The sequence below is a fragment of the Mytilus californianus genome, unplaced genomic scaffold (genome assembly GCF_021869535.1).
Source record: "Mytilus californianus isolate M0D057914Y unplaced genomic scaffold, xbMytCali1.0.p SCAF_3, whole genome shotgun sequence".
NCBI classification, from domain to species: Eukaryota; Metazoa; Mollusca; class Bivalvia; order Mytilida; family Mytilidae; genus Mytilus; species Mytilus californianus.
In genome coordinates, this window is record NW_026262679.1 from 96,894,935 (window position 1) to 96,910,321 (window position 15,387).

The 15,387-nt window shown below is 32.4% G+C and overlaps 1 protein-coding gene across 1 annotated transcript in view; it reads left to right on the top strand.

Annotated features, from left to right (window-relative positions):
• Positions 1 to 15,387, top strand: part of LOC127733313 (E3 ubiquitin-protein ligase RNF115-like) — a 40,522-nt gene that overhangs the window by 252 nt on the left and 24,883 nt on the right. The window contains exons 2-3 of the mRNA XM_052242688.1: positions 13,662 to 13,717; positions 15,104 to 15,164. Of these exons, the coding sequence (XP_052098648.1) occupies positions 13,662 to 13,717; positions 15,104 to 15,164 (117 nt within the window). The remainder of the gene's footprint in view (positions 1 to 13,661; positions 13,718 to 15,103; positions 15,165 to 15,387) is intronic.

Consider the following 15,387-nt stretch of genomic DNA (forward strand, 5'->3'; position numbering starts at 1 on the left):
GGTTTTTTTGCCATGCATGTTTTGAAGAAACCCTCCTCCCCTTAATACCAGTTGAAATATTCATCAGTTAGAGAAAATTGCATATCATTTTGTTTTAGATTAGTCTAAAAAAAAAGAGCCACATAATTTGTTAAAAGCGTATACTTCTCCCCCTAGTCACTAGCCTAGTGTGTATGCCATCACTGTTTACATTTTTTTCTTTTACTAGTGACTCGCCCAAATAATTCTGAGGTCTGTTAAGGCTATTTGAATTGTTTGCTGTGACCCCTTCCTGTGTAAGACATAATAGTGTCCTGTGAAAAAGTGTCCACCTGGACAGTTTTTCATAGAATTTTGGTATTAAACAATGTTCATTTCCATGAAATATTGTCCCCCAAGTGGATAGAATTTTACTGCAAAAGTTATGAAATAGTGTTCACCCACAGGACAAGTTTTCATAGTAGTTGGTAATTAAATTGTGTCCTCCAAGGGAAGTAATACAAAGGTCATTAAAAGTTTTACTATACTTGAATTTTAATAAAATCAGAAAGATTGATTAGAAATTGATTAATATAAACAAACAAATAATGGATGGAAATGAATATAGAGAAATTTAATGTTCTAAGAAATGCCCAGGTAATGCTAATGACAATGAAAGAAGAACAATATTATAAGAAGGAAGTACATGTATGTAAAGTATAAAATCAAATGTGAAGAACTTTACTATATATATTATGAGGAGAAGGCAGAAGAAAATATAGAATTTTGGTATTAAATAATGTCCATTTCAATGAAATATTGTTCCCTAAGAGGACAGAATTTTACAGCAAAAGTAATGAAATATGGACCACCCACAGGACAATTTTCGTAGTAATTGTTACTAAATTGTGTCCTTAAAGGAAAATAATACTGAACTGCATCTGTTACTTATTTGAATTTAAATCATTATACATGTACATATATTAAAAAAAATAAATAAGAATCGAAGATAAGGATGATATGAGTGCCAATGAGATAACTCTCTGTCAAAGTAACGTCCAGTAATAACAAGGCAAAGGATATCATTTAATATCATTTAATACTTTAATCATATCAAAAAATGACCTGGCGGACATAATGTCCTGTGAAAAAATGTCCACCTGGACAGAATTATATTATTAAATAATGTCCATGTTCATGAAAATTCTGGTTCATCAAATTTTACCGAGTTCGGTTTGTAGATTTATTTTAGGTAGCAATATACAGTTAGGAAAAAAAAAAAAAAAAATTATCCTCATAAATTTTACCATCCCCTTTTCCTTGCTTTCTTACAAATTAAGCTTACTGTTTGTGTCATATATGTGCATATGTATATAATCAGTATCTTCCATAGAGTTGAAATGATAAAAGATAAGTGTATCCATGGCAACAACTTGCATGTATTTGCTATAAAATATTGAAAAAAGGGGGTCAGTGTTCTCCCCAGGCCGATATGACGCTGCGGTCCCACAGCGCCTTCTGAATATTTTTGTTGTCCCGGCAGCGCTTACATTGGCACGCAGTGCCTTAAAAGATAATCCGGTAGCGTTTTAATTTTCATATTTCATTATGAACTGTTGATAACTTTTGTCAAGTTAAAGATTGCTGCTGAGAAGAAAATTAATATTACAACAACTTACGCAATTGTTGATGGACTCCAGTCTATCCTTTACCTGTATATGCCTTATCAGATCACGTAATTGCATTGATTATCATCAAATAGATAAATATTTTTCTTTCATACTTTTTTCAGTTTTTCAGGGTTAGAATTAAATGGGAAAGCTCAAAATACAAATACGAAACGTTATTACGCATGGCTTTCCTGATTATTGACGAATTAAATATCAAATTTTCTCATTGGGTCAATAATAAAAATCTATTTTAACACGACCAATGAACATGATGAAAACATGTGGTAACTTTGCAATACACAACTACGAATATTTATGAATGGAAGTATTTACTTAAAAAAATGTAAAGTAAACTTGAATTTATGATAAATTCATAATGTGAATCAATAGTTTGTGTCAGAATGTGAAATTTTGTTCTTAGCAAATAATTTAATTGTCATGTTTATAAAAACAAATCAGTTATGTCTGTATTGGTCCTTGCACCGGAAAAAGTTGGGTACGGAAACGCAGAAGCATATTTATAATGTCACTAGTTAATAATTTCCATGAACTTTACTTTGAAGAATTTGTCAGGTTTCTACCTGCCAAAGAAAAGATTGTGACAAATACACACGTAAGTGATCTCGAAATGACAAACTGCGAAAATTGGTCAGCTGTTCATTTTAATTCTTTTGTTTTAAAAGTTGTATCCCAAAAATTACAAACTGCTTAATAATACAATATCTTTATAAGAAGGAGCAGATTCACCAGACATGGACATATCTAAAGCTGTTCAGCACTGGAAGGCTCAAAGGAACTGGAAAATATTCTCTTGAAATTACTAAATTTGATCTCTTAAATTGAAATTTAACTATATAAATGGACTGTGATATCAATGTGTTTTATATGTGTGTAAATGATTATATTTTATTTTATGATAATTTATAAATAGTGTACATAATTAAACACCTAGCCTGTCATAAAGTTTTTGAATTCATATTGTATTTATGAATTTTGAAGGATTGTTTCGCCTCACAATAGTTCACTCCAAAAAATAAGGGTTCCGCACTACAAATATTTTGCGCCTTCAAAAATTTCTGGGGAGAACACTGGGGGGTTAAAGATGTCACATATTTCCCCCAAATTTGGCCAAAAGTAGAATTTCAATCCCTTGGAGTGATAGCTTTTCTGAAACTGTTTACATAAAACTATGAAGAGATCAAATAAAAATCATATGTCTTTTGTCTCATTTTTTTGTAAAATTGCATCAAAAAGTTCGTGTGAAAAAAAGTGTTTGTAAACATTACAAAAAATTTCTGAACCTATGGCCGGTCTGGCTGTGAAAATATGGACAGTCAATCAAAAAATAGCCCATACATTTTTTGTACATCTAAAAAATAATTTTTATGTTCCTATAAACACACTTTGAATGCTAAATTAGTCATCAGCTGTCTAGAAATGAATGTTATTGCACAATAACTTTCATATTTGAAAAATCCACCGGGGCCAAAATGCGAAACAACACTCCTTACTGTGTATTGCTACCTTATATTCTTCAAAAGGGAAAGATCTTGGGGAAATATTTTAAAAAAGAAGTAGATCATCGTCATCTCAAATATACAAATATTTGGAATGAAAACAGATTCCTTTTGAATATTGAAATATTGATTTCTGATCATTTTCACAAGAATGCTGTACAGAAATGAGGATTTTTTTATAGCCAAACATTACCTCAATGTTCTCAATAAGAGCCGCAACCGGCAAAATTCGCCGTCTATTGCGTGTTTTGTGCTGGCTATTAATTTATTGACAAAAATATGACATACGCAAAAATTGCAAAGTAGGGATCTGTCGTACATCTTTTTTTTTCTACCAACTGGTTCTGAGTCGTCCGCCAGGCATAAATAATGCAATAGTAAACGTAAACCAGTTTTAAATCATTTGAGCGTTAGAAACAAAGCGATAAAATTTGTACAAATCGAAATTGATGTTGACTCGGATATTTTAGACAGCTTGTTGCAAACTCAAACAAGAAGAGAACGATCAGTGATTACTTTTAGCATGAGCCGGATATACAGTAAAGTAAAGATAAGAATAAAGAAGCTTTATTTAGAGTCGGCAGAGTATACAAAAAGAGACAACATAAGCTCTAATGAGCTTTTAACCGACATGAAAGCTCGCTTAGTGTATCTTACACGGATTTAAACTTGTGTGCATTTATCAGTCAGGGGACTTCCTTAAATGAGTGATTTTCTAAATCACTTATGTAACGTTATGTCCATAAAGGTTGGAAGTAAGAGTTGTCTTTCTTTAATAATCACCTATTTAAGTAGTACAAATTAATCACTAGACTAAGTGATTTAATTTTATTGTAGCTTTAAATATAGAATACTAATGATCCAGGGACTAATTATGTTGCTAAAATTATCAGAACCAACATCTGTGTTGATAGGATGACTGTGTCATGTCACTCACAGTCAGGTGATGACCTTGTACTAAATCTAGGATAATGACATAAAAATCACTTGTTTAAGTATCATACCTCAATTTCCTTCCAAAAAATCACTTTTTTTTCATTATTTCAATAACCCCCACTAATTTCAACATCCCCAAACAGTGAAATTTTGATCGCGAACAGTAGAATTTTATTACATAATCTATAAGATGAAACCTTGAATTTTACAGGAAAAATACTCCCACTGCTGGGAAAAATCTGTTAAGAAAGTATCAGTTCATTATGTAAAGCCATTTTTATAGCATTTTTATGCCCCGCCGTAGCGGTGGGGGCATTAAGTTTTACCCTTGTCCGTCTGTACGTACGTACGTACGTCCGTACATCCCAAAATTGGTTTCCGTTCTCTAACTTGAGTTTGCCTCAACCAAATGTTATGAAACTTATACACAATGCTTATTTTTACAAAACACAGATCAAGATTGAATTTTGGTGGGGTCACTTTAACCGTTCTAGAGTTATGCCCCTTTATAAATGGAAAAATTGCAAAATTTTTAGTTTCCATTCTCTAACTTAAGTTTGCCTCAACCAAATGTTATGAAACTTATACACAAGGCTTATTACCTACAAAACACAGATCAAGTATGAATTTTGGTGGCGTCACTTTAACCGTTCTAGAGTTATGCCCCTTTATAAATGGAAAAATTGCAAAATTTTAAGTTTCCGTCCTCTAACTTAAGTTTGCCTCAACCAAATGTTATGAAACTTATACACAAGGCTTATTACCACAAACCACAGATCAAGTATGAATTTTTGTGGCGTCACTTTAACCGTTCTAGAGTAATGCCCCTTTATAAATGGAAAAATTGCAAAATTTTTAGTTTCCGTTCTCTAACTTAAGTTTGCCTCAACCAAATGTTATGAAACTTATACACAATGCTTATTACCACAAAACACAGATCAAGTTTGAATTTTGGTGGCGTCACTTTAACCGTTCTAGAGTTATGCCCCTTTATAAATGGAAAAAATTGCAAAATTTTAATTTTCTTCTAAATATCAAGTTATTTTTAAAATTGGAGTTATCTTCCTTTGTCCATGATTATAGTTGAATCAACTACAATGAATGCTTTATACAATGCAATGTTTAATTTTGACTTCCACTGATAAAACACAGATCAAGTTGAATTTGGGTAGTGTCACTTTAACCATTATTGAGTTATGCTCCTTTATAAATAGAAAAATTGCTGAATTTTTAGTTTCTGTTCTCTACCTAAGTTAGCCTCAACCAAATGTTATGAGACTTACACACAAAACTCAGATCAAGTTCAAATTTGGGTAGCGTCACTTTTACTGTTCTTCAGTTATGTCCCTTTATAACTATATGATATGCAAGCGGGGGCATCATCTGTGTCCACATGTGGACACTATCCACATTTATTTCAACTAAAATAGAATTTGCAGCTAAATGATTGCATCAAAGGCATAAACCTTGCTGCTTAAAAGAAGCAAAAAATTCATTTTTTTCAATTTTGCTAATGAAAAGATATTATCTAAACCTATGTGTTTAAAATTTTGGTAAAACTACAAAATCACAGTTTGTGACAAAACTTCAAATTTGCTACTTAAATAAGGGATTTAAAAATCGCTTATTTCAATAAGTCCCCTGACTGTTTATGTATTTTATTGTATAATCGCCGGAGTATAAAGTAAAATGAAACATGGTGAAATCAGTCCACATCTGACGAATTCTAGTCACTTCGGAATGTAGTTAAATCGGCATCCGGTATACTCAATTCGGTACCTAGTCAAATATACGTTGAATATATATTGTTTTTAGTATTTTAAGCAAAAAAATTAAAATAAAGAAGGGGGAAGGCCAGAATTAATTATTGTATGTGATCAAGTTCTTTTTGTTTCTTTGTGTATTTTCTTCGGTCAACTATATGTGTATTCAAGGTATTGGATATTTATTATGCATGTTTTAACCAGTTGATATTGATGACAGGGACTCATAGTTACCCTTTTATTGCTTCTTATTATTCATGATTAAACAACAGGTTGGGTAATGGCTTCATTGGTTTTTATTTATATTTTTGAAGAAAAAACATCAATAACTACCTGTATAGAGATAAAACAACAAACATGTTAATTATTTGATTGATATAAGTAATTAAATAATTAATTGAAAAGAAACAAATCAAATCAAAACATCAGTCATAGGAGTTTAAAAAAAAACTTCAAACATTGTACTTCTTAATAACAAGATTATTTTTAACAATATAATGAACAAAATAAAATTCAACCTCAATTTTTTATGCCCCCGCCGTAGCGGAGGAGGCATTAAGTTTTACCCTTGTCCGTCTGTACGTCCGTACGTCTTGAAAATTGGTTTCCGTTCTCTAACTTTAGTTTGCTTCAACAAAATGTTATGAAACTTATACACAATGCTTATTATCACAAAACACAGATCAAGTTTGAATTTGGTTGGGGTCACTTTTACCTTTCTAGAGTTATGCCCCTTTACAAATGGAAAAATTGCTGAATTTTTCGTTTCCTTTCTCTAACTTAAATTTGCCTCAACTAAATATTATGAAACTTATACACTTATTACCACATAACACAGATCAAGTGTGAATATTGGTGCTGTCACTTTGACTGTTGTAGCCCTTTACAAATGGAAAAATTGCTGATTTTTTTTTTTTTTTCTAAATATCAAGTATTTTTAAAATTGGAGTTATCTTTCTTTGTCTGATTATAGTTGAATCAACTACAATCAATGCTTTATACAATGCAATGTTTAATTTTACCTTCCACTGATAAATCAAATCAATTTTTACCCTTCATTTCTAAAAATATTTTAAAGTCTTCTTTGAAAATTGGAGTTATCTTTCTTTGTGCATAATGGTAGTTGAATCAACTACAACCAATGCTTTCAGTATTCTCCCCAAAAAAATTTTAAGGCGCAAAATTTCAAGGGCGCATAACTCTATTTTAGAGTGAACTATTGTGAACTGAAGCAATCGGTCTTAAATCATTACATGCAATAATGCACAGTATTAATAAACATGATAAAGAATAAGAATATATATATGAAATAAATTCATTTTAAAAACAAAAAGCATTTATATCACAGTCAATTAAATAAGTCAAAATGTATATATAGTTCAAGAAAAATCCTCATGTTCTTCTGGGCCTTCCAATGCTGAACAGCTTCAGAAATATTTATTTCTTTACTCTCTGTTCCTTCTAGAGTTATAGTAACAAGACAGTTTATAATTTTGTTGGACAGCCTGTTCCTCAGTCTTTATCCTCTTTAGGGTTGAAAACATCATCTGCCTTTCTTTTAACCCATTTTTTCTTTGCAAAGAACATGTTGATTCAGCATTAAAATTGATTATGTTTAAGATGTTTGGTATACAACTTTTTAAAACAAAAAAATTGTAATGAACCAGATGACCAGTGTCCGTAGTTTGACATTACGCTTCCGTGTGTATAATTGTCAAAACGTTTCTTTGGCAGGTAGATATAAACGAAACTTGACAAATTCGTCAAAGTTAAAACCAGTGAAATTCTTTACTAGTGACATTATACAAATGCTGCAGCAAAATTCCTCGTAAATTTCTATAGTAATGTGTATTCAAATTTATCAGGTGTATTCATCATGTTCATTGGTCGTGTTTAAATAGATTCTTCTTCTCGACCAATGAAAAAATTTAAATGGCAAAGTAGCGCACACAGACGATGCGTAAATACAATGTATTTGGTTTATTTCTTCAATTTTTGCACTGAAGTTTTTAAAAACTTTTATTTTCTACTAAAAATATCTATCTTCTTGATGATCATTTACGCTATAACATGATTACATGGTCTGATAAGGCTGGAACAGGTAAATCAGAGACTTTTGCTAGTTATCAGTCATTGCGCAACATTGACTGACCTCTCAGCGATAATCAGCAACTTGACATTTTAACCAACATTTATAATTAAAATGTGAAAATTAACACGCTGTGGGATCAAGTATTAAGGGACAGCGGCCAATTAAGGCGCTGCGGGATCAACGAAAATATTTTTAAGGCGCTGCCATAAATTAATGTTCTCAATGAATTCTATTTGAAACTATAATACAAGACACTTAAGAAATAATATGAAGTGAAGACACAATTATAAGGGCTATTCCAGAAATGTCTGTATCGGGAGGGGGGAGGCACATTAATTAAAAAAAAATTTCATGGGCTACTTCACATATTTTCCCAATCAAAACTTAATATTAAGGAAAAATGAATTAAAATTTTATTCAAATAAAAAGTGCTTTTCCGTCCCCATACAATCAATTCTGGAATAGCCCTTAGTGATAAAGACTTGCAATAAGAAGAACATTGAACATGGAAAGGGGTGAAGCAAGCCATGTCATATAAAATCTGCAAAAAAATCACATTAATTTTCAATTTTTGAGGAAAAATTTAAATGAGCTACTAAAAATGGACAAATTAACATGAAGAATAAGAGGTCAAAATCTACTCAGAACAGCCCAGATGCCAGCTCCTGCAATCTAAATTTTCAAAATTTTCTCGAACCCCCGGCTTAACGAGAAGGGAGGATACCCCCCTCTCGAACCCACCCCCTCTCACATCTAAGACGCTCGATTCGGGCCTTGTGGCCCTCATGTTTGCCTGCTACTTTTAATTTTCTTCCTCTTATTCAAAAACTTATTGTGAACACTGTACATAGATACCCAACCTCAAACTTCTTTCACTCAAACAATTGCAATGTTCAAATAAAATTGTACAATGTATATCAAATAAACATCTGGTATTAAAGTTCAAGACAGAATAACCATGACAACCAGGAGTGAGTTTACTAGAATCTTACTAGTCAGTTTAATATCATTACTCTCTGAGAGTTTGCCTGCATGTACATGTAGTGTTCTCAGGTTGGAAATTGAAAATAGCAAAAAAATGTACACTCATTTGCTGCACTTTTAATGATATTGTATAATCTGGTCTTTCTCTGGCTGATAATAATAATACATGTACATCACTTTGTGAACATTACCATATCGAGACACTTTGTCTGAACGCTTTCATACTTGGTTGTATTGGTTTTCATTATGTGAAGTTGACCATACTCTATAAGCATTGATTAGGAGTTATAAAAAGACTAATTTGGCCTATTGTAGCATAATGCCACCTTGTAAATTTATACTACTGGTACTTTTATGAGACCATTTACCAGAAGAATGTAATACTTTGTTGGTTTTTTTATTCATTATATGTACCGTATGTTCGTAGTTGATCATACTTTAGTGCCATGTTGTCATGGTTGTTATGACAATATTTTCATAACTTATCAGACTTCAACCATTTTTACCTGTTGTATCATATTGACAACTTATGACAGCTAAATTTCTTAGAATGTATGTTCAAAAGTTTTCATTCATACCTACATTGTACATGTTGTATATATAGTGATTAGACAATGTTTGTTGGAGTTATGGGACCTTGCCCATTTTTTATGGCCCCACTGACTTAGGTAGGGGCCATATAGTGTTACACTTATCCATCATTCCACAATGAACAGTAAAACAGACTTTTTTTCTAAACACCTTCACATACTAAGCTGATTTTTAGTTGATTTTTGTCTCGCCTTGACAGAGTCAAAAAGCGAGACATTGTTATGCTCTTTCCGGCAGCAGCAACAATGTATTAGTTTGTGATTAGGTCTAGTTTATGGTGAACCACTAGTGTAAGGTCAATGATATTTGGTATGCAGTTGTATAAGCATTGGCCTATCTCATTTCCATGGAGATTATTTGGCCCCACCCCCTCAGTCTTGGTCTATTGACTTTGAAACTTTTGCTAAGTTTACATGACATGTATTAGTTTATGATTAGGTCATTTTATGGGGAACCACTAGTGGTAGGTCAATGATATTTGATATGCAGTTGTATAAGCATTGGCATATCTTATTTCCATGGAGATTATTTTGACCCACCCCCTCAGTCATGGTCTGTTGACTTTGAAACTTTTGCTTAGTTTTATATGTATTAATTTGTGATTAGGTCAGTTCAAGGGGAACCATTAGTGGTAGGTCAATGATAATTGGTATGCAGTCTGAGTTGCATTGTATAAGCATTAGCACATCTCATTTCCATGGAGAATATTAGGTCCTTACCCCTCAGTCATGGTCTATTGACTTTGAAACTTTTGCTTAGTTTTATATGTATTAGTTAGTGATAGGTCAGTTCAAGGGGAACCATTAGTACATGTAGTGGTAGGTCAATGATAATTGGTATGCAGTCTGAGTTGCATTGTATAAGCATTGGCATATCTCATTTCCATGGAGAATATTGGGTCCTTACCCCTCAATCATGGTCTATTGACTTTGAACTTTTGCTTAGTTTACATGTATTAGTTTAAATTTGTGATTAGATCAGTTTAAGATGAACCACTAATGATAAGTCAGTGATATTTGGTATGCAAATGTAATGGCATTTGCGAGTCTCATTACCATGGAGATTATATAGCCCCCCCCCCCTTATCATGGTTCATTGACTTTGAAACTTTTACAAATGTTTGTGTTTAGGTTTGTTTAAAGGGAACGACATATGATAAGTCAATGTTGTTTGGTATGCAGTTGTATTAGCATTGGCACATCTCATTTCCATGGAGATTGTTTAGCCTTGTACCTTCAGTCATATTTCAGTGACTTTGAATATTTGCATAACTTACATGTAAAAGTATTGCTCTTTTAATTTCAACATTTGCCTTATCAAAATAACAAAAAGGGGAGACATATCTCAGTGTTAACAGTTTATTGTTATAATTAAAGGCTTTGGGTTATGAAAATTTCGTGAAAATAACAGTTATAATGACTCTTTTCTTAACGCCTTCACATATTGAGCTAATTTTTATACGACCGCAAAAATTAAAAATTTTTTGGTCGTATATTGGTATGACGTTGGTGTCGTCGTCGTCGTCTGGCGTCGTCCGAAGACACATTGGTTTTCACACTCTAACTTTAGTTTAAGTGAATGGATCTCCATGAAATTTTACTATAAGGTTCAATTCCACGAAAGGAAGGTTGGGATTGATTTTGGGGGTTATGGTACCAACAGTTAAGGAATTAGGGGCCAAAAATAAGCATTTTTGTAACTTTCAGACAATAACTTGTGTGTAAGTGTATGGATCTCTCTGACATTGTACCACATGGTTCCATATCACAAAGGGAATGCTGGAATTGATTTTGGGGGTAATTGCCTCAAAATTTTAGGAATTAGGGGCCAAAAAAGGGGCAAAAAACAAGCATTTTTCTAGTTTCATGACAATAACTTGTGTGTAAGTGTTTGGATATTTCTGAAATTGTACTACAAGGTTTCATATCACAAAGGGAAAGCTGGAATTGAGTTCGGGGGTAATTGCCTGAAACGTTTAGGAATTGGGGGCCTAAAAGGGGCCAAAAATAAGCATTTTTCTAGTTTCAAGACAATAACTTGTGTTCAAGTGTATGGATCTCTCTGAAATTGTACTGCAAGGTACCATACCACAAAGGGAAGGCTGGGATTGAGTTTGGGGGTGATGAATCATAAGGGGGTTCAAAAAAATTTTGGGGGGGGATTTTTTTTCTTTCTTTTTTTCCTTTTTTTTTCTTTTAAAATTTTCCATTTTAAGTTGGTTATTTCTGATTTATATTTAAAAGCAAATAATAATGATATGGTAGGAGATACACACCAAACAGGATGTGTAAATTTTTATATAATAAGTATTGTGCAATAGCAAGAAATTTTCAATTGCACAGTATTGCACAATAGCAAGAAATCTTCAATTGCACAGTATTGCGCAATAGCAAGAAATCTTCAATTGCACAGTATTGCGCAATAGCAAGAAATATCCAATAGCACAATATTGCGCAATAGCAAGAAATTGTCAATTGTACAGTATTGCGCAATAGCAAGAAATATTCAATTGCACAGTATTGTGCAAAAGAAGATACTTCTTATAAATTGCTTATTTCTTGATCAATTTCAATGGGGTTTTATTCTTGAATTCTTGGGGTTCTTTAATATGCTGAATATAACCGTGTATTAAGTTTTTGGATTTTTGGCCCCGTTTTTAAATTGGTCCACATTGAGGTCCAAAGGGTCCAAAATTTAAATTTGTTTGATTTTAACAAAAATTGAATTTTTAGTGTTCTTTGATATGCTGAATCTAAACATGTATTTAGATTTTTGATTATGGGCCCAGTTTTCAAGTTGGTCCAAATCGGGGTCCAAAATTAAACTTTGTTTGATTTCAACAAAAATTGAATATATGGGGTTCTTTGATATGCTGAATCTAACCATGTATTTAGATTCTTAATTTTTGGTTCCGTTTTCAAATTGGTCTACATTAAGGTCCAAAGGGTCCAAAATTAAACTTAGTTTGATTTTAACAAAAATTGAATATATAGTGTTCTTTGATATGCTGAATCTAAACATGTATTTAGATTTTTGATTATGGACCCAGTTTTCAAGTTGGTCTAAATCGGGGTCCAAAATTAAACTTTGTTTGATTTCAACAAAAATTGAATATGTGGGGTTCTTTGATATGCTGAATCTAACCATGTATTTAGATTTTTGGGCCCCGTTATCAACTTTGTCCACATTGAGGTCAAAAGGGTCCAAAATTAAACTTTGTTTGATTTCATCAAAAATTGAATTCTTGGGGTTCTTCGATATGCTGAATCTAACCATGTATTTAGATTTTGGATATTGGACCATAATAGGTGAATGTCCAATTTAAAATTTTTAAGTTCTTAGACCACATTCATTCTGTGTCAGAAACCTATGCTGTGTCAAATATTTAATCACAATCCAAATTCAGATCTGTATCAAGCTTGAATGTTGTGTCCATACTTGCCCCAACTGTTCAGGGTTCGACCTCTGCGGTCGTATCAAGCTGCGCCCTGCGGAGCATTTTATTAGTATGTGGGTCTACTATGATGAGTTTCAGATGGAGTTTCCATTTGGTTCTGCTCCACTGATTTTTGCCAAAATAACGGGCTTTGGACTTTCACTCCTAAAAATGGCTTCAAGCTTTTTTTGCAAGAGGGACATTCGTGTTGCCCGACACATCTAGTTTACCCATTGAAGCATAATGATAATGAAAATCTGAAACTTTTTGTGTTAATTATAGCTATCAAACTGGTTTCATATTCACTGGAATGGCTAGTCATAATGATGAGTTGACCATTATGGCATACAACAACAATATTGTCATTTTGATTTGATGCTTTTTGCAGGCGTAAAGGAGATATTTTTGTTGAATTTGACTGTTATTTCTTGCAAGCACCTTGTAAATGATTTTGATGTGACCGTTAGTTTTATAAGTACAGTGGTTCATATTCTGATAGTGAATATACCATATTCTATGTTGAAATAAAATATGTAAATGTTTCATTGAGCTGTCTATGATGACAGTTAAAAAGCAGCAGAGGACATTGATTTACAGTGTAGCAATCTATATTTTGTCTTTTTTGTAGTATTATACATGTCCTAAATGTTAAGTATTTGTCTTTTTTGTAGGATTTTACATGTTCAACATGTTAAATATTTGTCTTTTTTGTAGGATTATACATGTCCTAAATGTGAGAATGGATTCATTGAAGAAATAACAGAATCAGAGTATGTAGTGCAATTTATAATTTGACCTTAGTCGTAAACTCAAATATGTCCTGAAGTTAAATTGTAAAAAGAGTACTTTAAAAAGAAGATGGGGTTACATATATATCAGACACTTTACAAACAACACAAATTATGATATATTGGCTGATACTTTGGAAATTCATGTTATAATATCATATTAACTGTAGCTTTCTGGTAAGGGTTTTAGGGAATAACAAATACAATTATCAAAATGTAATGATTTTCAGGATTCACTCCAAAAATGATCATAGCCCTGGATATTCTTGTATATTGTAAATTTGACATAATTTTCATGGTCCATTGGTCAATCAAAGACAATGCTAAGTTTTTGTGTTTTTATCTGTTTTTCTAATACTAGTTTAAACAACAGGTTAACTATATTTGGTGAACGGAAAGATCATAAGGTGTACATGTCTGGCAGGGTCCAACTGACCTTGACCTCAATTTCATGGTTCATTGGTCAATGTAAAATTTTCCTGGTTAAGTTTGTTTCTTAATAAAATATTAAATTTTCATGTATTGGTGTTTCTTGTATACTATAAGCAATATGTCAACTATATTTGGTGTATATAATGATTGTAATAGAATTGAGAATGGAAACAGGGAATGTGTCAAAGAGACAACAACCCAACCACAGAGCAGAAAACAGCCCATGGCCACCAATGGGTTTTCAATGCAGTGAGAAAATCCTGCACCCAGAGGTAGGCTTCACCTGGCCCCTTAACAATAATGTATACTAGTTCAAAGAAAATGGATGCCACACTAAACTCAGACACACATAAATGAACTGAAATTGAAAACACAAAAGACTAAGAAAGGCCAGAGGTTCCTGACTTTGGACAGGCGCAAACATGTGTTTTTAAACATATTTTGTGAGATCTCAACACTCCTCTATAGATACCTCTAGCCAATGTGGAATGAACAAACACACACAATACAGACATTAAAACTCAGGTTAAAAGAAGTCTGAGTCCAATATCAGAATAGGTAACAGAAGCAACTAAGTAAAATGACAATGAATGATCAACTTAAATTAACAGACAAAGGACTACTAGCAGTTACTGACATGCCAGTTTTAGACCTCATTTTAACTGATCGGAAGATTATGTCTTCATCATATGAAAATGAAGCACAATCCTCTTGCTAAGTGTTTAGTATTGTGTCATTATAGATTATATGAGAAGAATAACCCATATCATGCCAACAACATGTTACATGTCTGTCTGACTTGGTTAATCTGACCCATGACCACATTTTCATGGATTGTTGATAATGTTAACTAAACTTTATGTAATACTTGAAGTAAAACTTTATCTCCATATTCTATGGAGTATTCATTAACAAAATAATGTATTTATCTTTCAGAGAGTCACCAAATAGTAGTTCTCCACAAGAAATAATTGATCCGGCATCAAATTTTGCAGAGGCAAGTTAATTCTTAAAAGAAGGTTCATATGTATTCTTTGATTTTTCGTGACCTACAGATTGATTGATGTTGGATAAACTGTCACTATTTATATATAATTTTACATACATGTTTTATAAAGAATGTCTGACAACAATCATATCGATTACCAGTACATACAAAAATCAGAGTAATACACAAAAATCCTTCCGGTAATTGATTTTGTAAGTAATCATTCCCATCC